General features: G+C 50.7%; 1 protein-coding gene across 3 annotated transcripts in view; it reads right to left on the bottom strand.

Moving 5' to 3' along the window:
• Positions 1 to 23823, bottom strand: part of ak9 (adenylate kinase 9) — a 544334-nt gene that overhangs the window by 131942 nt on the left and 388569 nt on the right. For all 3 annotated transcript variants that reach the window (XM_072499993.1, XM_072499992.1, XM_072499994.1), the window contains exon 28: positions 11821 to 12030. In XM_072499993.1, coding sequence (XP_072356094.1) covers positions 11821 to 12030 — 210 coding nt within the window. The remainder of the gene's footprint in view (positions 1 to 11820; positions 12031 to 23823) is intronic.

Raw genomic sequence — 23823 nt, forward strand, 5'->3', positions numbered from 1 at the left:
GACTCGATCGTCAAATTGCCCCTTCCCCACAATGTCTCAGCCCTCCGGTCATTCCTAGGACTGGTTGGCTACCGACGAAGCCATATCGACGGTTTCACCACAAAAGCAGCGCCCCTATCCGACCTTCTCAAGAAACAGGCACCTTGGGAATGGCTTCCACAGCACATGGATGCCGTGGTGCTTTAAAGAGCCCTCAGCATTGCAGGTCCCAGATCCACTTTCCCCGTACGCAATCGAAGTAGCAAGCACCGACCAAACCCTTTTGGCCGTGCTCCTCAAGGAACGCCATGGCCGATTCGGCACCGTGGCATACGCCTCACGCTTGTTAGATCCTGTCGAGCAAGGATTTTCTGCCTGCAAAAGGCACCTGCTTGCAATTTTTTGGGCAGTACAGTACTTCGCCTACATTACAGGACTCAACCCCATCACCATCCTCACTAAACACACCCCAACACAGCTATTATTAGACGGTTGATTTAAAGATGGCAGAGTCAGCCAAATACGCGCAGCCAGTTGGACCCTTCTTTTACAGGGACGGGACATTACAGCAGGTACCCCACGAGTGTGAGATCACCACCACGAACCAAAATTCAGGCCCATTTATACCTGTCAGCTCCCAGGAAAGTAGGTAATATACCCCAGAGACCCCAGCCCACAGACACGTGCGTACTCCTGAAGATTTACGTGGATGGCTCCTCCACAGTTTTGAATGGAAAGAGAATCACCGGTTGCGGCATTTATGTAGAAGACGCGCAGGGATGCACCCTTGAAGAGATTTCGTAAAGTTGCCAGGACATCTAGGCTCGCAGGCAGCAGAACTGGCAGCCATAGCTTACATTGTTGATCACCCTGACTCGTTTCCGACCCCAGCGGACATATATTCGGACAGTTGATATGTCTGTAATAGTTTAACAGAATTCCTACCCCTGTGGGAAACTAGAGGATTCGTTTCCGCAGACGGAAAGCCCCTACCCTCAGGCCCATTACTCCGGCATATTCTAGAGACAGCTAAAGATAGGAAATACGGTATAATTAAGGTTTGCAGTCATCACCGTTCTCCCCCCCCCGGGTAACGTTAAAGCAGACGCCCTAGTGAAGGCAGGTTCGGTGTGATTTTGAAGGACGGCATTTATGTAGTTCCCAGCCAGGACAGGAAACAGATTATTTGTCAGTTCCATGACAATCATGGACACCAAGGCATTGAACCCACCCTAACCCACCTCAGACCTCTCTGCTGGTGGCCTGATATAAAAGCCGATGTAACCCATTACATTGAAAATTGCTTGATCTGTGCCCAGAACAACCCGGACAGATCTGCAAGAAAGGCTCAGTTTAGTCACACCAATCCCGTTAATGGCCCCTGAACGAATTTGCAGATATAATACATAGGACCCCTACCCCCCTGCAGAAATGGTTTTAAGTATGTGTTCGTAGTCATCGACTACAACTACGACTGGAAGCTTTGCCATCCAGAACAAATTTGGCCAAAACAACAGCTAAAATCCTAACACAGCACATCTTTACAAGATGGGGCCTCCCACGCAGTATAGAGTCCGATCAAGGCTCCCATTTTACAGGACGAGTAATGAAGAATATCCTCATAATTTTCGGAATGAGGCAGATGTTACACATAGCATACCACCCCCAGTCAAGCGGCATTTTAGAGAGGATGAACAGGACTCTAAAAGCCACTCTCAGGAAAATAGTGCAACAGAACAACAGTACCTGGGACTCAGTTCTCCCCTTTGCACTGATGTTCCTAAGAAACACGATATCCACGTCCACAGGATACACCCCCCACACCCTCATGACCGGGCACCCCATGAAAGGGACAGAGTATTTATTAGGACTCGATTTGGCCAGCCCCGCAGTCACTGCCCTCACGCATGAAAATGAGCTTTCCCTGAGCTTTTCATCTTCCTTTTGGGCTTTCGTTGGATCCTGAATGTTGGTCTGTGAGACCTGAACCGCATCTACCAGGGTGCTCTCGGGGGGGTTCCCCCTAGAATATATTGAGAATATAAAGGCAGCCCAGCTAGCAGCAGCTGTGAGACTTGGGACCAGGAGGAAAAAAGCAAAGCTTGTTTTTCTAAAACGGTACAATCCACCGAGTTTGTAATAGGGCAGCAAGTGATGCTTTCCCTATACAACCCCAGTTCATTCCTTTCCCCCAAATTTTCCGGACCGTACTCCATTTCCGACAAAGTCAGCCCCTCGGTATACAAGATCACATATCCCAACGGCAAGTCTGCGTGGTTTCACAGAAACCAGCTTAAGGCTTATGGCTCGCAGAACGGCCATGCACACCACATCTCGCTCGCAGCAGCAGACGAGCACGCCCCCCACAGATGACGCATTCCTACCCTCCCCCAGCCAGTCCAGCCCGTCCTCAGACACATCTTCAACTCCACCCCCAGAGGCACGACTCCGCCTCTCCCTTCCTTCAACCAGCAGCGACAGCGACAGTGATAGCGATAGCAATGACGACAGCCACAGCACACCACGTTATGATTACACCCCTGCACCAGACCCCACTCCCAGCGAATCCGAGCACGATTCCAGTGACCCCTTCAAAATTACGTATATCAAGGCCCCTGACTCAGACCCACCGCCCGACGATTACGGATTAAAACCCAGTAGCTCCAACCTCGACACACGATTTTGGCACGGAGACAATTAGTTCAGGCTCATCCGGAATGATGAGATGGACCCCAATTCGCCCCAAGCAGCTTCAGCCAAACTATTCCAGTCAAGAGTATGGCAGCCGGGAGAAGATGATGACATAGAGTCTGACTCCCACCAAACGAATCCCTTTGCGACCCTTTCGCTACTGAGCAATGAGGTGTCCACATGATGGTAAAAAGGAACCGATGGAGAGATATGGTGTCCTTTCTGATGGAACCTGCACCATGTTTGTCATATGTTTATTCGTTTAATGTACATGTTAAATGCTGTTTGTGCCCATACACACCCCATTTTGGCACTTTTAGTTCAAAATTCTTTTGTTTGTTTCTGGCGACCCTTAGGTTGCTTCCGTATGCTATTTACATCCTCAAACACGAGTATGGTAGATCGCACAGGCTGCGAGACGGCTCACACTGTGTCAGTATTTTTCTCAGATGTCTTGTCCACATATTCGGTTTTAAAAAAAATGAGGGAGTCACAGATGGTGACCAATTATAATGGTAAATTGGCAACAAAGGACAGACAGATAGATATACGAGATCTTAAGCAAGATAATAACAGATATTATGCTCGTGTCCATAGAACTCCGGAACCTCAGGAACCCCAGAGGAAGAAGACTGACAAAAGGAAAGATGAAGACAACCTTCATGCTTTTCACCTGGATCTTAGCGGGATCCCTTCAGTTGCGCGCGGACGCTACCCCCTGACCCCTACCACACAGGCCGTGAATGATTCCCACCCCTGCCATACACTAAACCCTGAGATAATTACCCCCGAAACAGTTACCGACACCCCGACCTGGTGTGACAAGTTTATAACCTGGTATTCACTATCTTACATAGTAGAATCACTCTTAGTACTGGCGATACTCTGCAGTGTCGTGCAGACACCTAGACTCAGGAAATGGCGAAGGAGAGCCTCCCGCTCTCGCACCCCGGTATACACGTTTAGGTCCCCTATTTTTGGACTCCAACAAACCCCCCAACCCCTTTAAATGAATGAAAGTGCATCCGTTTTTCTTTGTGTGTGTTTTGTTCGTTCAATAAAGAAATGTAAACCTCTGTGGTTGACTGCCAAGCCAGAGAAACTTGTATTGCTGCTATTTGTACAGTTTAAAGTGTTGTAGATTATTTTTGATTGTTTGAGTGAGGATAGTTTATTGAGGATAGTTAGAGGTTCCAGTTTTTTTATTTTGTAATGCACGCCTGAATGTCATAGCGCCCTGTAGAGTTTTATAATGGTGTATGTATGTAAAATGATTTTAGGTAAAAATTGCAATTCATAGGATAGGGCAGCATAGAGCCTGTGAAGTGCTTATGGGTGCCCAGCTTGGTCAGAGAATGAAGACGACACGGTAATGTGATCCTTCACACTTCACGTTGAGGATCACAAGGAGGGTGTGTAGCCACCTGGGATAGCCACTTCCCGATTACAAAATGGACACTTTGCAAAGATTGCAGGGAAAATGGACAATATTGAGAAAACAAGCAGGTTCAGGGTTTGTCTGTACATTGGAGCCGCAGCTCCCAGACAAGACCAAAACTGTAGGTCCATTAGCATACTAATGGCACATCTCCTGGAAGAAAAGAGTAACATTTGAGTAACCGATACTAAGGCAGACACCCCGGCACCAGAGGAGACAGAAACAAAGCAGGCCAACGGCCACCTAGGACACGCCCAGCCATCAGGGCACCACCCCTTTATTGGACGAGATCAATATGAATGATCAAGAAACGGCCCAATTGATTGGGGCCAAGTTCAAGGCCCTCCCAAAAGAGTGCGAAGCCCCTTTGGGTATAAGAAGGAGCCCCCGGGTTCTCTTGGACCCGGCTCTAACCGAGGAGAGACCTGTCCATCAGCTGCACCAGAAGCAAGTAAGTCCAAGGCCAATGCACGCTACCAGACAGACGACCTTAGTTGTTCCCCTGTACCAGTTTGACCCCAGCAGCCTCAGAACCGAACACGGCCATTGTTCCTCTGACTGAGTGGGCACCCGAAGCTAAGTATAGGCTTTAGCAGTAGTGATAGTTTAGTCTGTAGAGTTTTGTGCATGAGTATATTTAACTGTGTGTGTAAATAAATAAGCATTGACTTTGAACTAACTTACTGGTGTATCGAGTCTTTGATCAGTATTCGGGTTTGAACCTTGTGGCGGTATCGAAAGATACCTGGCGACTCTAGAGCAAACGTAATTTGAATTAAGGAAGGCGACCATATTGACCGCCATATTTAGAACCAACCAAAGAGAGCAACAACTCAGTTTCTGTTCATCGGTGACGAAAGGCGGGGAGGAGGTGGCGAGGTAGGCCTTGAAACTGCAGAGCCAGTGCGAAAAAAATCTCTTTCGCCTCTGCAGCCTGTGGATCGAGTTCCAGTCGGTCAGGTTTGAGGGCCGATTCCATAGTGGCGTTGTAGTTGATTAAATTGATGCGACCATTAATTCACACGAAACCAGGAGTAGAAGTAAACTGTGACTTTAATCAACTAGAACAATGCCTGCCTGCGACTGACCTGTTAGTGTGAGCCGCCTACAGTTCGACTGCTCTTTATACCCATATGGAGCCCACACAGGCCCCAACATGCTGCATCATAGGTAATACCTTACAATGGTCCATAGGTGGAGCCCACATGGGCAACAGCGTAATACAGATATGCACATGGTGAATTGTCACAGCAATACATTCACCACAATACAGTCTCATGGTGGGCGGGCAGGAAGTTGCATGCTCCGCTCTCGTGCCTAGATGCCATATTTAAAAAGCACCTGGACAGTCATTTATTCATCGCGTCAGGACTTTAGGAGAAAAAGGTCAATAAGAAAACAGCAAACTCCAACCCCAGACTTCAGCGATTCCGCCCGAGGGAATATCTTCCAGGCTGTCCAGGAAAGGCCTATTTCCGAGGGATGGCAGCTGGACGCCCACTGATGTGAACACAGCAGTCTGGAAGGAGGTCACCATGGTGGTTAGTGTCCTTGGGGTCTAAACGAGGACAGCTCTGCAGTGCAGGAAACAGGTGAACTATCTCATCCTCACCACGAGGGTAATTGAACCTTCTGCTCACTCCAAATTCACATCACCGCTCATTGTGTTTCTGACATGGGATGTGGGTGTTATTGGCAAGGCCAGCATTTGTGTGCTCATCCCTAAGTGCCCTTGAGAAAGTGGTGGTATCACCTTCTTCAACTGCTGCAGTCCATATGGGGTAGTTAGGAAAGCAATGGTAGGACATTTACCCATCTGCAGTGAAGACACAGCAATGGGGTGTGAAGTAGAGGCAACTTGTAGGTGGTGCTGTTCCCATGCAACTGCTCTCCTTGTCCTTCTAGCAGGTGGAGGTCGTGGATTTGGGAGGTGTTGTCAAAGGAAGCTTGGTGACTTGCTGCAGTGCACACGCTGCTGCCGCTGTGCGTTGATGGTGGAAGGAGTGAATGTTCAAGGTGTTGGATAGGATGCTGGTCAAGTGGGCTGCTTTTTCCTGGATGGTGTCCGGCTCCTTGAATGTTGTTGGAGCTACACACAGAATCACAGAAAAATACAGTGCAGAAAAGGCCTTCCAGTCCATCAAGTCTGCACCGCCATGTGAAATGCACCCTGGGTGGGATTCTCTGATAAAGGGGCTAAGTGTTGACACCGTTGTAAATACTGGAGCGTTTTATGACTGCGTCAACGGGCCCCATACCGCACCGATTCTGCGGCCCACAAGGGGCCAGCACGGGCTCCATGAGAAGCGCGGGGGAGCGGCCCTAGATCAGCGTCCGATACGCGGCGCCGCGGCGCATTTAAATAACCCGACCCCCCACACACAGATGGCTGCCCGCCACATAACGCAAGGTTCCGGGATGCTGACCAGCACACGCTCCTGAACCCGTGGAGCAGAGGAGAGGGGCTCTGTACCCCTGGCCCAGCCGCACGACCCCACCCAACATCTTTCAGCGTTTGTGGTGGGAGGTGGGCGCTGCCGTCAGCGCTGTCGGGCCGACACCCAGGACAGGCGACCAGTGACGCAAGAAGCTGCACGACCTACTCAGGGCAGCCAGGGTGAGTACCCAGCACTGTGCCCCTGGCACCAACCCCTCTACCCCAACACATGTGACCCCGTTTCCCCCCCACTCAGGGGGAAGTTCAACCACCACCTGACTAACATAGCTGCACCTACCCATGCCAGCCACATTGGCCGGGTGCCCTGTGCACTTATGCCATCATAGACCCAACCGCTGGACTGCATGCGTCGGACCACCAAACACTGCTGATGTTTGTGTGCCCCACTCCAGAAGACGAATGCCCATAACCGCAGGGAGCGGGAGAAAACCGGAGGGGGTGCACCTGTATGTGCCCCCTCACCACGCATGAGCAGAGGGCAGTGGACCTCGCTGGCGGACCTGAAGACCGGGAGGTTGCCGATTCCGAGATCAGAGGCGCGTCACCAAGTGAGACCCCCCTGCCTGGCCCCAGCTCCTCACCCAGCCCCTCACTCCAGCCCCTCATCCCAGCCCCTCACCCCCGTCCGCCTGTCTAACCATACATGCTGTCTTGTGTCTTACAAGAGCAGCCGGCAGTGGTCCTGGCCCATCCAATGCCTCCCCACCATCTGCCCCCAGGGACGCAGGCAACGATGGGGAGGGCAGCCGTCACAGCAGCCCTGTGCCCAACACGGAGACCCAGGACACAGGGATGCAGAGGACGGACACACAAAGGACGGACTCACAGGGGATGGAGACACAGGGGATGGACACACAGGGACCATCGCACCACGGATCGACACAGGAGATCCCGGACTTTGCCTCTAATGAGGACACAGACCTAGACCTACCGTCACAGCTATCTCCTTCACCCTCCACCATCACAGAGACTATCACCTCGGTTGGTCTCTTTAATGTTGAGGCTCCTGGGACACTCACTGGTGAGCACCACACAGCCACTCTGGTACAGCAGGTGGAGGTACGAGCAGTCAAGGGGCCGGACAGTCGGAGGGCAGACCGGACCCAGCAACCAGCTTCAGCCCAGACGGGTCCTGGGTTCCACACTCACCCATAGACCCGATGCAGTCAGAGACCCAGGGACGAGAGAAGGGATGACGGTCGGTTTCCAGCACCTGCAGATGCAGGTGGAGGAGTGCATCCGCTAGCAGGAGCAGGAAATGGTGCCGGTCATGCTTGCCACCCAGGCCGAAACCGCACGGGTGGCGTCCCCGGTGGAGGCAATGGGGGCGACGATGTTGGGCATGGGTCAGGTTGTGCAAGGCCTGGGGCTTTCTGTGCATGCGGCGTCCGTGGCCCAGGACAGGGCTGCCCACTCACAGGCAACAACGAGCCAAAGCCAGCTGCAGATTGCAGTGGCACTCCTCACTGTGGCCCAGTCTCAGCAGGCCATTGCTGGGAGCATCGGCATCATTGCCCAGGTGCTGGCCCACAGACCCACAAAGGGATGGCCAACTCCCTGAGATCCATGGCCGCTAACTTACAGACCCTGGTCAATATCAGAGCGGGCCTCGAGGACTGGCAGCGCCAGGTATCGGGGGGGGGGGGGGGGGGGGGGTGCAGGGAATGGCTCCGAGGATTAGCCTCTTGAGTTGGATGATCAGCCATGATCGTGATAAATGGCGGAGCAGGCTCGAAAGGCCAAAAGTTCTCCTCCTGCTCCTATCTTCTTTGTATTTATGTATCTATGGCCTTTGCAATATGATATAATTTAGTTTTTGTCTTTATAATGTCCTTGACCTCCTTGTTTAGCCATGGATGTTTTTTTACCCCTCTTACCATCTCTTTTTGTCACTGGGATACAGTTAGTTGCGAGGAATCGAATATCTCCTTAAACAACAGATACTGGCCATCAGCTGTTCTACCTTTTAGCCTTCCTGTCTAGTCTACTCGGGCCTAATCTGTCCTCAAGCCAACGTAATTTCCTTTGTTTTATACCAGAACACTAGTGTGGGACTCCATTTTCTCGCCCCCAAACTGAATCTTGAATTCTACCTTACAATGGTCACTACTCCCTCGTGGATCCTTAACTATGAGGTCATTAATTAATCCCTTCTCATTACACAATACCAAATTGAGAGTAGCCTCCTCCCTGGTTAGTTCCAGGAAACAATCTCTAATGCATTCAATGAACTCTGGCTCCAGGCTACCCTTGCCAATTTGATTCCTGCAGTCTATGTGCACATTAAAATGACCTATTATTGTTGCCATACCTTTCTTGCAAGCTGACATCTGTAGGTAGAATCAGGAAACCCTTTGCCGATACTATCTCAAACGGGGCTGTTCCTCTATGGTGCAGCTCCCAGAACAGCTATGAGCCCCCCGCCCCCCACCGCCCTGTGTGGCGCTGGTCCTGGTCACGTGCAGCAAGTCATCCCTGTCTCTGCTGCTGCTCTATCACAAGCAGTAGAAATGCCGGCTCGATAAGGAACGTGACTGAAGTGCAAACAAAACCATAACAAAAGTTTTTTTATAAAACTAGGAAGGGAGTGTAGTCTAAAGCAACTTAGAACGCTTAGCCCATTGGTCCTCAGACTACTGCCTGAGTTTGGGGCTGTAATCACAGTTCAGTTGTGCTTCCCCATGTGAGAGGATCGGCATTCTTCATGAGGTGGGGATGCAACTCATTCCTGAGAACCCTAGTCTGCCTTTGCAGTCTGGCCTTTCATGGTACCCCACCGAGATCAGTAACAGTTTCTCCTAGTGCTGAACTTCTTTATTCACCTCCTCCCACCCAAATGCCAGCTCCCACTAAAGACGGCACTCCCTCGGCAGTGATTGGGCACATGCCCAGCAAGGAAGATACAGGAAACGATGCCTGAATGCCAGCCGCCATAACCCCTTAAAGCAAGGAGCATCCCAAAGGTAAGGCCTGCTGGAGATCCCTCCTCCTGAGATTGAGAGACTGGCCCCCTAGACCCAGCCCTGAGTTGAACATATCTGTGTTCCCACATCCTCTCCGGCATACCCTTAGCAGTGAAGAGCCTGGCGATTAATGGCTGGCTGAGCGCTGACCTCCAGGAGTTCATATTGATGTAGACCTGTTGTAAATGACGCCAGCGTGACGCCGCGCCTGGTAAATATTCTATGAGGGTGAAGGTTTGGAGTGGGTGCTCGCTAATGACATGCAAATGTATTAAAAATGAGACTTCTGGGATCCCGCGACCTGATTCACATTACTCCATTGGCAAAGGGAAGTGAATTGCAAATCCCAATCATGCCAGAGAGAATCACGTTTTGCGATTCTCTCCAGATTTTGAGTCGCGCATGTTTCTCAAGGTTGGAGAGAGAGGGCTGAAAATCAAACCCTTTATGTCGACTAAAACAAAATCATGGCTGAAAAACACTTTCAAGTAGCTGTAATTAGAAAGAAAGGGAAAAAGCAACATATTTTCTTGTGGAGACAATGGCCATTTTCCCAGTGAAGCAAGGAAGATACAAGAGAATAGTTTTGGTTAATACTCACATGGAATGGTCTCAGCAAGAAGGAGGCCAACATTGGGCCTCTGACAGAGCAATTCACTCCTTGCCACTCCTTACCTTCTCCCCATAACCCCACATATTCTTCCTTTTCAGATAATAATCCAATTCCATCTTGAATGCTTCAATTGAACCTGCCTCCATCACAGTCTCATCATCAAAATCACCCTCGAAAATGGCTAAGTCCGATTTCGGGCATATTAAGTGGCTTTTGACCCACTGATGGGAATGGTGCCATTTTACGCTGTATTGTGCAGCAAGAAAAGCTAAGCATTTAAAATTGCAAAGGGTGCCTGAGAGACCAAGTTCTCCAAAAGGTGAGGTAACTGAATTTTCAAAAATTCAATTACAAATGAAACAATTCAAAATATAAAAGTTTTTTTCCTTTTCTTCTCTTTCTAAGTTAAATGGAAATGAAAACAACTTGAATTGAAAATGGCAAAGTTAGCAAGGGAATCATAGAATCATCAAATCCCTACAGTGCAGAAGGAGGCCATTCAGTCCATCGTGTCTGCACCACCCTCTGAAAGGGCACTTCCCTCCCCCACCCTATCCACGGAATCCCTTAACCTGACCTGCACATCTTTGAACACTAAGGGACAATTTAGCATGGTCAATCCACCTAACTTGCACATCTTTGGATTGTGGGAAGAAACTGGAGCACCTGGAGGAAACCCACGCTGACCCAGGGAGAATGTGCAAACTTCACACAAGCAGTCACCCAAGACTGGAATTGAACCTGGGTCCCTGGTGCTGTGAGGTAGCAGTGCTAACTACTGTGCCACTGTACTGCCCGAAGAAAGATAAAAGGAGAGAAACAAAGAATTGCAATTTAAAATGCTGGCAATTGAAAAGAGACATCAGAGGAAGGTGAGCGAGAACACGTTTCTCGACAAGAACTCAGTGGGGAAATGTTTAAATTTATACAAACTCTTACAAAATTTGAGGAAAAGGATGTGGAAGCATTCTTTAGTTCTTTTGAAAAGGTAGCTAAACGAATGAAATGGCCAAAATAAATGTTGATATTACTTTTACAAAGTAGACTGGCAGGTAGGGCGAGTGAGGTATGTGTGTCTTTATCAGAAGAGGTATCTGTAGAGTATGATGCAGGAAAGAAATCTATCCTTCGGGCATATAAGTTGGTTTCTGAGGTGTACAGGCAGAAATTTCAAAGTGCAAGAAAACAGCCTGGGCAGACCTAAATTGAATTCAAGGGGGAAATGTAGATTCATATGGATACGGGCACCAAAGGAAGAAGGGACGTACAAAGCACTTAGAGGCAATATTTTAAGACAAATTTAAAGATTCACTTCCTTTGGTTATTAGAACTCATCCTGGAATTCCCTCCCCAACAGCACTGTGGATGTAACAATACCTCAGGGACTACAGTATTTCAAGAAGGCACTCACCACCACCTTCTCAAGACCAACCGGGGTGTGCAATAAATTATGGTTTACTCAGCGATGCCCACTTCCCAGAAATTAATTTTTAAAAATTGTGCCAATGAGTGCAAGATGAAAAGCTTTGACAAAGTGTCTTCTTCAGCAATGCATTCGTTATAGCTGTAATATAATCTCTCAGTTATAATTTTGAATGGTGAATTTGAAAGACAGATATTTAGCTGAAAATTGCCTCATTAAGATAAGGAATGAACTATGTCAGCAGTATATATGTACCCGATATACAAATATCCTGTCTTGATCTGCATCGTATTTTTCTACAATTTCAGTTTTCATCCGGTCAATGGCATCATTCTCTTCTTCCTCCTCTTCATCTTCCTCTTCCTCGTCTATGCTAAATTCATCTGCTAACATATCCTCAATGTTCTCCTCATCTTCCTCATCAGATCCGTCGCTTTCCTCTGAGGCTGTTTCAAAATTAGTAGCCTGCAAAATGAGTACATAGACATAATTCAATGATAGAAATGAACTATGCCTTACTAATAAATACTTGCAAATTTGAATGAGTAAACATATGTTGAGTTTTTGCTCAATTTCAAATGACTGTACAAATAACTATGTATTTCATGATTACATTATTAGAAAATCCAGTTTCTTTTAAAAAATATATATTTTATTCAAGTTTTTTGGCCAAACATAACAATACGTAGTGTTTCTTTTACACAACAATAAAGCAATATAAATAACCGTGGCCAGATTTAAACAAATAAATAAGTAATATATAAACAAAAACAAAAAACAAAACTAAATGGCAACTGCCTTGTCCAAAATAAATACTCTCCAAAAATACAATCCAACAATCCAATATACAATTACATATACCAAATACCTATACATATACAATAACATCCCTGAGAGTCCGTCCGATTCCTCCCCCCCCCCCTCCCTCCCTCCCCCCCCTCCCTCCCCCCCCTCCCTCCCTCCCTCCCCCCCTCCCCCCTGGGTTGCTGCTGTTGTCTACTTCTTTTCCATTCCCTTTATCTTTCTGTGAGGTACCGCCTGGTGAACCCCTGAGCCGAACCCCTTAACACGAACTTAATCCGTTCTAACTTTATAAACCTTGCCATATCGTTTATCCAGGTCTCCACACCCGGGGGTTTAGCTTCCTTCCACATTAACAATATCCTGCGCCGGGCTACAAGGGACGCAAAGGCCAACACGTCAGCCTCTCTCGCCTCCTGCACTCTCGGCTCTTCTGCAACCCCAAATATAGCCAACCCCCAGCTTGGTTCGACCCGGACCCCCACCACCTTCGAAAGCACCTTTGCCACCCCCACACAGAACCCCTGTAGTGCCGGGCATGACCAGAACATGTGGGTGTGATTCGCTGTGCCTCTCGAGCATCTCGCACACCTATCCTCTACCCCCAAAAATTTACTAAGCTGTGTTCCAGTCATATGCGCCCTGTGTAGCACCTTAAATTGTATCAGGCTTAGCCTGGCACACGAGGACGATGAGTTTACCCTACGTAGGGCATCAGCCCACAGCCCCTCCTCAATCTCCTCCCCCAGTTCTTCTTCCCATTTCCCTTTCAGCTCATCTACCATGATCTCCCCCTCGTCCCTCATCTCCCTGTATATGTCCGCCACCTTACCGTTCCCCCACCCATGTCTCTGAGATCACTCTATCCTGCACTTCCTGCGTCGGGAGCTGCGGGAATTCCCTCACCTGTTGCCTCGCAAAAGCCCTCAATTGCATATACCGAAATGCATTCCCTTGGGGCAACCCATATTTCTCCGTCAGCGCTCCCAGACTCGCAAACGTCCCATCTACAAATAGATCTCTTAGTTGTACTAACGCAGCTCTTTGCCATGCTCCAAATCCCCCATTCATTCTCCTCGGAACGAACCTATGATTGTTTCTTATCGGGGACCGCACCGAAGCTCCCGTCCCTCCCCTATGCCGTCTCCACTGCCCCCAAATTTTCAATGTAGCCACCACCACCGGGCTTGTGGTGTATTTCTTTGGTGAGAACGGCAACGGCGCCGTCACCATTGCTTGCAGGCTAGTCCCCCTGCAGGATGCCCTCTCCAATCTCTTCCACACCGCTCCCTCCCCTTCTCCCATCCACTTACACACCATTGAAACATTGGCGGCCCAGTAGTACTCACTTAGGCTCGGTAGTGCCAGCCGCCCCCCCTGTCCCTACTACGCTGCAAGAATCCCCACTTCACTCTCGGGGTCTTCCCAGCCCGCACAAAACTCATAATGCTCTTCTCAATTCTTTTGAAAAAAGCCTTCGTGATCACCACCGGGAGGCACTTGTACACAAAAAGGAATCTCGGGAGGACCACCATTTTAACCGCCTGCACCCTACCTGCCAATGACAGGGACACCATGTCCCATCTCTTGAAATCCTCCTCCATCTGTTCCACCAACCGTGTTAAATTAAGCCTATGTAATGTACCCCAATTCTTGGCTATCTGGATCCCCAGGTGCCGGAAGTCCCTTGTTACCTTCCTCAACGGTAAATCCTCTATCTCTCTGCTCTGCTCCCCCGGATGCACCACAAATAACTCACTTTTCCCCATGTTCAGTTTATACCCTGAAAAATCCCCAAACTCCCCAAGTATCCGCATTATCTCTGGCATCCCCTCCGCCGGGCCCACCACATATAGCAACAAATCATCCGCATACAGAGATAGCCGGTGTTCTTCTCCCCCCCTAAGTACTCCCCTCCACTTCGTGGAACCCCTCAGTGCTATGGCCAGGGGTTCAATCGCCAATGCAAACAATAACGGGGACAGAGGACATCCCTGCCTCGTCCCTCTATGGAGCCGAAAATAGTCAGACCCCCGTCCATTCGTGACCACGCTCGCCATCGGGGCCCTATACAGCAACTGTACCCACCTGATATACCCATCCCCAAAGCCAAATCTCCTCAACACCTCCCACAAATAATCCCACTCCACTCTATCAAATGCTTTCTCGGCATCCATCGCCACCACTATCTCCGCTTCCCCCTCTGGTGGGGGCATCATCATTACCCCTAGCAGCCTCCGTATATTTGTATTTAGCTGTCTCCCCTTCACAAACCCAGTTTGGTCCTCATGGACCACCCCCGGGACACAATCCTCTATCCTCATTGCCATTACCTTGGCCAGAATCTTAGCATCCACATTCAGGAGGGAAATGGGCCTGTATGACCCGCATTGCAGCGGGTCTTTTTCCTTCTTTAGGAGGAGCGATATCGTTGCCTCTGACATAGTCGGGGGCAGCTGCCCCCTTTCCCTCGCCTCATTAAAGATTCTCATCAGTAGCGGGGCCAGCAAGTCCAAATATTTCTTATAGAATTCAACTGGGAATCCGTCTGGTCCCGGGGCCTTCCCCGCCTGCATGCTCCCAATCCCTTTCACTACTTCCTCCGTCTCAATCTGTGCTCCCAGCCCCACTCTCTCCTGCTCCTCCACCTTAGGAAATTCCAGCTGATCCAGAAGCACATCATTCTCTCCTTCCCGTCCGGGGGCTGCGCTTCATATAATCTTTCATAAAATGCCTTGAACACTCCATTCACTCTCTCCGCTCCCCGCTCCATCTCTCCCTCCTCATCTCTTACCCCCCCCTATCTCCCTCGCTGCTCCCCTTTTCCTCAGTTGGTGGGCCAACAACCTACTCGCCTTCTCCCCATATTCGTACTGTACACCCTGTGCCTTCCTCCATTGTGCCTCTGCATTACCCGTAGTCAACAAGTCAAATTCTACATGTAGCCTTTGCCTTTCCCTGTACAGTCCCTCCTCCGGTGCCTCCGCGTATTGTCTGTCCACCCTCAGAAGTTCTTTCAACAACTGCTCCCTTTCCCTACCCTCCTGCTTTCCTTTATGTGCCCTAATAGATATCAGCTCCCCTCTAACCACTGCCTTCAGTGCCTCCCAGACCACTCCCACCTGTACCTCCCCATTATCATTGAGTTCCAAGTACCCTTCAATACACCCCCTCACCCTTAAACACACACCCTCATCTGCCAATAATCCCATGTCCATTCTCCAGGGTGGAAGCTGTTGTTTTTCTTCCCCTATCTCCAGGTCCACCCAGTGTGGAGCATGATCCGAGATGACTATAGCCGTGTACTCCGTCCCCGTCACCTTTGGGATCAGTGCCCTTCCCAAAACAAAAAAATCTATTCGTGAAAATACTTTGTGTACATCGGAGAAAAACGAAAACTCCTTACTCCTAGGTCTACTAAATCTCCAGGGATCTACTCCTCCCATCTGCTCCATAAAATCCTTAAGCACCCTAGCTGCAGCCGGCCTCCTTCCGGTCCTGGACCTCGATCTGTCCAGCCCTGGGTCCAGCACCGTATTAAAGTCTCCACCCATTACCAACTTCCCCACTTCTAGGTCCGGGATTCGTCCTAACATACGCCTCATAAAATTGGCATCATCCCAGTTCGGGGCATACACGTTCACTAATACCACCGCCTCCCCTTGCAGTTTGCCACTCACCATCACGTATCTGCCCCCACTATCCGCCACTATAGTCTTTGCCTCAAACATTACCCGCTTCCCCACTAGTATGGCCACCCCCCTGTTTTTTGCATCTAGCCCCGAATGAAACACCTGCCCCACCCATACTTTGCGAAGTCTAACCTGGTCTATCAGCTTCAGATGCGTCTCCTGAAGCATAACCACATCTGCCTTAAGTTTCTTTAGGTGTGCGAGTACCCGTGCCCTCTTAATCGGCCCGTTCAGCCCTCTCACATTCCACGTGATCAACCGAGTTGGGGGGCTCTTTACCCCCCCCCTTGACGACTAGCCATTTCCTTTTTCAATCCAGCTCCTCACCCGGTTCCCACGTAGCTGTATCCCCCCCAGGCGGCGCCCCCCCGCCCCGACCCCCCCCTCCCATACCAGCTCCCCCTTCTCCCCAGCAGCAGCAACCCAGTTAACCCCCCCCCCACCCCTCCCCCGCTAGATCCCAAGCTAGCGTAATTGCACCCCCCATGTTGCTCCCAGAAGTCAGCAAACTCTGGCCGACCTCGGCTTCCCCCCGTGACCTCGGTTCCCACTGTGCGAGGCCCCCTCCTTCCTGCTTCCCTGTTCCCGCCATGATTACCATAGCGCGGGAACAAAGCCCGCGCTTCCCTTTTGGCCCCACCCCCATGGCCGGCGCCCTCAGCTCCTCATCCTCCCTCACTCCCTCCCCCATGACATGGGGAAGAGAGAGAAGTTACAGGGTCGCAGGTTTAACAACTTGGGAAGTCCTCTCTTCCCCCTTTTCCCCCCTTCATCCCACAAATTCACCCCCCCACTTTTGTCCCAAACATTCTTTTTCTGGCCCGCTCACTCCAGCTTCTCCTCGACAGTAAATGTCCACGCCTCATCTGCCGTTTCGAAGTAGTGGTGTTTCCCTAGATGTGTGACCCACAGTCTTGCCGGTTGCAGCATTCCGAATTTGACCTTCCTTTTATGCAACACCGCCTTGGCCCGATTAAAGCTTCTCGCCACCTCCGCACTCCAATCTTGATATACGCGGATCACCGCATTCTCCCACCTACTGCTCCGAGTTTTCTTTGCCCATCTGAGGACCATCTCTCTGTCCTTATATTGGAGAAATCTCACCACTATTGCTCGAGGAATTTCTCCAGCCCTCGGTCTTCGCGCCATAACCCGATAGGCTCCCTCCACCTCCAGCGGACCTGTCGGGGCCTCCGATCCCATTAACGAGTGCAGCATCGTGCTCACATATGCCCCGACATCCGCCCCTTCTGCACCTTCGGGAAGACCAAGAATCCTTAGGTTCTTCCTCCTCGCATTATTCTCCAGCACCTCCAGCCTTTCCACACATCTTTTGTGTTGTGCCTCGTGGATCTCCGTTTTCACCACCAGGCCCTGTATGTCGTCCTCATTCTCAGCAGCCTTTGCCTTCACGACCCGAAGCTCCTGTTCCTGGGTCTTTTGCTCCTCCTTTCGCCCCTCAATCGCTTGTAATATCGGGGCCAACAGCTCCTTCTTCATCTCCTTTTTGAGTTCACCTACGCAACGCCGCAGGAACTCTTGTTGGTCAGGGCCCCATATTAAACTGCCTCCTTCCGACGCCATCTTGCTTTGTGCCTGCCTTCCTGGCTGCTGCTCTAGAGGATCCACCGCAATCCGGCTACTTTCCTCTCTTTTTTCCATCCGTGTCCAGGGGGGATTCCCTTCTGGATTACTGCACAGTGTTATTTGCCGTTAAGAGCCCAAAAGTCCGTTCCACCGGGAGCTGCCGAAACGTGCGACTCAGCTGGTCATCGCCGCATCCGGAAGTCAGAAAATCCAGTTTCTAATCAAAATGTTAATTATGCTTAGAGCTTAGGCTTCTAAAGACGCTAACTCAGTTGATGAGCATGCAGAGTCAAACATGCTAGGCAGTCAACTTAATGACAAAAATGTACTGCTTTTAATTTAATCTGCAAGCAGTGCCATTGAAAGTCAACCAGTAAGTCACAAAATGCAAAGGTCAGAAAATACATAAGGAATAAATTCCCAGGACTGCATTACAAACACAACTCATCACAAATAAATTTAATTGCTTGCTTTACATTTACTTACTTACATGAATGATGAGGTTAGTGTTGAAGTATTTTGCAAAAACACTAATTTCAGAAACACACAATTTAGCTCCCCCAAGACCTTTCGTCAAATTGCATTTATTTATGATGTTACCAGTGTTACTCAAATATTTTAAAGCAGGGGTTTCTCAACCTTTTTCCTTCTGAGGCCCCTTTCTTGAGTGATCAAAATTCCATGGATCTCCTATCATACAATACAACTATTTTTTTTTTTAAAGTGATTTCCTTTCACATGGTAAAAAGCAACAGTACATTTGTAGGCAGCAAGATAGCACAACAGAAAATCAGAAGGATCGGCATATCTAATGTGCGCTTCAGCTCCAGGCTCAGTTCCCAATACAAAAGATTAACGTTCATAGATGCCTGCCAAATGAGCAAAGAGATTTGGGGCGGGATTCTCTGTCCCATCACACCCGTTTTCTGGTGCGGGGCACCCCAGCCGGCAGCAGGATCCTCTGTCTTGGCAGCCTGCCAATGGGGTTTCCCATTGTGGGCACCCCCGCGCTGTTGGGAAATCCGCGGGAATGAGTGTGCTGCCGGCGAAGCGGAGGGTCCTGCTGAGGAAGAATCCCACCCCTGATCTCAGATCAGGCAGGGGCAGATTGGTCGGCGCCTGTGTCATCAATGCTTTTGTAAACAGCTGCCACGGACAACCATCTGAATAAAGAACAAAATGTGAAATCAGCCAAACATGCACTGATGTCCTTTGATTAATTCTCAGCACATTTACCCCACAAAATGGACATCAAATCCCACTGGTCTGTGGCTATGCTCATCACTGTGGTAAACACCACTGGTAACACACTACGTGTATTATGGTACTGCCACTGTACTACGTTAACACAATAAATCCCAGCCTGCTGGCTCCTCCCAGCAGGCGCTATATAAAAAGTGTATGCTCTCCTGCGCTGCTTCCATTCTGGTTCCAGCTGCAGGAGGCTCAACATCTAGTGCAATAAAGCCTCAATAGTTTCACCATTTCGTGTCATGGTCATTGATGGTACATCAATTTATTGCACTAAAATTTTAGCGATGAACGACTTAATCAAGCCTGATCGCCTGGAGCTGAACCCTCATGCAGCCGACGCCACATCCACCTTCGAGCACTGGCTAGCCTGCTTTAAAGGATACCTCGGAGCATCCACAGAAGCCCTCTCCAACCCGCAGAAGCTCCAGATCCTCTACTCACGGGTGAGCCCACAAGTTTTCCCCCTCATTCGGGACGCGCCCACCTACACGGAAGCGATGGCGCTACTAAAAGGACAGTACATCAGGACTGTGAATCAGATGTTCGCCAGGCACCTCCTGGCCACGAGACGGCAACTCCCTGGGGAGTCTCAGGATGATTTCTTGCATGCTCTGCGGATACTTGGTAGGAACTGTAATTGCCAGGCAGTGTCGGCAGTCCAACACATAGAACTGCTGATCAGAGACGCCTATGTCACGGGCATTAAATCTAATTACGTTCCCCAGTGGTTATTGGAAGGGGGTACGCTCGACCTTACAGAGACTGTGCAGCTCGCCAACTCCCTAGAAGTGGCCTCCCTCAATCTAGAGTCCTACACCTCGAACCGCGCGGCACGCTCGTGGGCATCTTGGGCCCCACCATCTTCCGATCCTTGTACGCTTCAAGCCTACCAACTCCGGAGGCCCCAAATGTTATTTTTATGGCCAGAACAAGCACCCCAGACAACGCTGCCCAGCGCGGAGCGCGACCTGCAACCGGTGTGGCAAGAAGGTCCACTTTGTCTCCGTTTGCCAGGCCCGATCGGTCGCTACCGTTTCCAGGCTCAGCATCGCTACAGCACCCCACGTGCGTCCATGGGTGCCGCCATCTTGGATGTTGTCCGCCATGGGCGCCGCCATCTTCGGCGCCATCTTGGACCGCGCCTCAGGATCCCTGCTCGCCTGGCCGTTCGCGGCCCGCCGATACCTCCGCCACTGCCGATCAGCCCAACAACTCCCAACATCTTCCGCAGCTCGCCTCCATCACCCTCAATCAGCATCGGCCTCGCAACCTCGCGACCGCTATGACGACTGTAAGGATCAACGGGCATGAGACGACCTGCCTCTTTGACTCTGGGAGCACAGAGAGTTTCATCCACCCTGCTACGGTAAGGCGCTGCTCCCTCCTGGTCCTCCCCGTCACCCAGAAAATCTCCCTGGCCTCCGGATCCTATTCCATACAAATCCTGGGGTACTGCGTCACGACCCTCTCTGTACAGGGCATAGAGTACAGCAACTTCAGACTCTACGTCCTCCCCCACCACTGCACTGCCTGTAACTAGGTCTTGATTTTCAGTGTCACCTCCAAAGCCTTACTCTGAAGTTCGCCGGACCCCTGCCCCCCCTCACCGTATGTGGCCTCACGACCCTTAAGGTCGATCCGCCCTCACTTTTCCCAAACCTCACCCCGGACTGTAAGCCCGTCGCCACGAGGAGCAGACAGTACAGTGCCCAGGACAGGACCTTTATCAGGTTGGAAGTCCAACGGCTTCTGCGGGAGGGGGTCATTGAGGCCAGTAACAGCCCCTGGAGAGCTCAAGTGGTGGTAGTTAAGACTGGGGAGAAACACCAGATGGTCATCGACTACAGTCAGACCATCAACCGGTACATGCAGCTCGATGCGTACCCCCTCCCATGCATATCTGACATAGTCAATCAGATTGCGCAGTATTGAGTCTTCTCCACAGTTGACTTGAAGTCCACCTATCAGCAGCTCCCCATCCGCCCGGAGGACCGCCAATACACTGCGTTCAAAGCAGATGGCCGCCTCTATCACTTCCTTAGAGTCCCCTGCGGCGTCGCCAATGTGATCTCAGTCTTCCAGCGAAAGATGGACCGAATGGTTGACCAGTATGGGCTGCGGGCCACCTTCCCTTACCTAGATAATGTCACCATCTGCGGCCATGACCAGCAGAACCACGACGCGAACCTCCAGAAATTCCTCCATACTGCCAAACTCCTTAACCTCACCTACAATAAGGAGAAATGCATTTTCCACACCACCCGCCTAGCCATTCTTGGCTACGTTGTGTAAAATGGAGTCCTAGGTCCCGACCCCGACCTCATGCGGCCCCTCCTGGAACTCCCCCTCCCCCACTGCCCCAAGGCCCTGAAACAATGCCTGGGGTTCTTCTCATATTACGCCCAGTGGGTCCCTAATTATGTGGACAAGGCCCGCCCACTCATCAAGTCCACCGTTTTCCCCCTGATGGCTGAGGCCCGCCGGGCCTTCAACCACATCAAGGCGGACATCGCCAAAGCCACGATGCACACGGTCGACGAGACCCTCCCCTTTCAGATGGCGAGCGATGCGTCGGACTTGGCTCTGGCTGCCACCCTCAACCAAGCGGGCAGGCCGGTGGCCTTCTTTTCCTGGACCCTCCATGCCTCTGAAATTCGGCACTCCTTTGTCGAAAAGGAGGCCCAAGCCATTGTGGAAGCTGTGCGACATTGGAGGCATTACCTGGCCGGCAGGAGATTCACTCTCCTCACTGACCAACGGTCGGTTGCCTTCATGTTTAGCAATAGACAGCGGGGCAAGATCAAGAACGACAAGATCTTGAGGTGGAGGATCGAGCTCTCCATCTAGAACTACGAGATCTTGTATCGCCCGGGGAAGCTCAATGAGCCCCCAGATGCCCTACCCCGCGGTACATGTGCCAGCGCACAAGTGGACTGACTCTGGGCTCTCCACAATTACCTCTGCCACCCCGGGGGTCACCCGGTTCTTCCATATTATCAAGGCCCGCAACCTGCCCCACTCCATCGAGGTCAGGACCGTGACCAGGGACTGCCAAGTCTGCGCGGAGTGCAAGCCCGCACTTCTACCAGCCATCTGGTCAAGGCCTCCCGCCCCTTTGAGCGCCTAGCATGGACTTCAAAGGCCCCTCCCCTCCACTGACCGCAACGTGTACTTTCTCAATGTAATTGATGAGTACTCCCGTTTCCCATTCGCCATCCCATGCCCCGATATGACGTCTGCCATGGTCATCAAGGCCCTACACAGCATCTTCACCTTGTTCAGTTTCCCCACCTACATCCATAGAATCGGGGATCCTCCTTCATGAGTGATGAGCTGCGCCAGTTCCTGCTCAGCAAGGGCATCGCCTTGAGCAGGACAACCAGCTACAAGCCCCGGGGAAACGAGAAGGAGAAGGAGAACGCGATAGTCTGGAAGGCCGTCCTGCTGGCCCTTCGGTCTAGGAATCTCCCAGTCTCCCACTGGCAGGAGGTCCTCCCCGATGCACTCCACGCCATCCAATCGCTCCTGTGCACTGCTACTAATGAGATCCCTCACGAACGTGTGTTTGCCTTCCCTAGGAAGTCCACCTCCGGGGTCTCGTTCCCAACCTGGCTGACAGTTCCTGGGACCGTCCTCCTTCGGAAGCATGCGAGGAATCATAAATCGGATCCCCTTGTCGAAAAAGTCCTCCTCCTCCATGCAAATCCACAATATGCCTACGTGGCACATCATGACGGGCGACAGGATACAGTCTCCCTCCGGGACTTGGCACCCGCTGGGTCCCCACCCACAACCACCACCACCCGACCTGGCACCATCCCCTCCCCCTCCGGTTGCCTCCCCTGCCCCTGCGCCGTTCACCCTCCCACCGGCGACCCTCACCGCAGCCCCCACCCCATCACTTCCGTCCCCTCATCGGATTCACTACTGGGTGAAGTAGGAGAGGACAACACGCTCCCGGAGTCGCAGGTACCCACATCGGCGCCCACACCACAACCAGGACAGAGGCGATCGCAACAGAGGGTCACAGCCCCAGCCAGACTCAATCTGTAACGTTTTTCACCCCCGCTGGACTTTTTTTTAAACAGGGGTGAATGTGGTAAACACCACTGGTAACACACTACGTATATTATGGTACTGCCACTATACTACAGTTAACACAGTAAATCCCAGCCTGCTGGCTCCTCCCAGCAGGCGCTATATAAAAAGTGTATGCTCTCCTGCGCTGCTTCCATTCTGGTTCCAGCTGCAGGAATCTCAACATCTAGTGCAATAAAGCCTCAATAGTTTCACCATTTCGTCTCGTGGTCATTGATGGTACATCAATCACATTTAAACATGACAAGCAGCAGGAATAAAATCTGGTTCAAACTGACACCAGTGAATCTTTGGGAGGAGAGGGAGTGGTCCTTCTCTCTTCCAACATCAGGAGCAACAACACCCTACACTGACATAATCTCAGATCAGTTCTGATACATTCTAATGTAGGGGCTGGTTTAGCATACTGAGCTAAATCGCTGGCTTTGAAAGCAGACCAAGGCAGGCCAGCAGCACGGTTCATTTCCTGTACCAGCCTCCCCGAACAGGCGTCGGAATGTGGCGACTAGGGGCTTTTCACAGTAACTTCATTTGAAACCTACTTGTGACAATAAGCGATTTTCATTCATAATGAAAGGCCATTGAAGCAGAAAATCAGCCATGATATGATTGAATGGTGGAGAGGACTCAAAGGGCTGAATGACCTACCCCTGCTCCTATTTCTTACGGTCTTCTGTTCTTAAACTATAAACCAAATCCAATACAATGTTATTATTATTATGTTTGCCCCGATATCAAGCTATTTTAGGTTGTTCTTTTAACTGTACATCTGTACATTAACTGTTTCTGTCTCAATAGATGCTGCCAGATCTGCGAAATAGTTACA

This window comes from Scyliorhinus torazame, chromosome 4, assembly GCF_047496885.1.
Source record: "Scyliorhinus torazame isolate Kashiwa2021f chromosome 4, sScyTor2.1, whole genome shotgun sequence".
NCBI classification, from domain to species: Eukaryota; Metazoa; Chordata; class Chondrichthyes; order Carcharhiniformes; family Scyliorhinidae; genus Scyliorhinus; species Scyliorhinus torazame.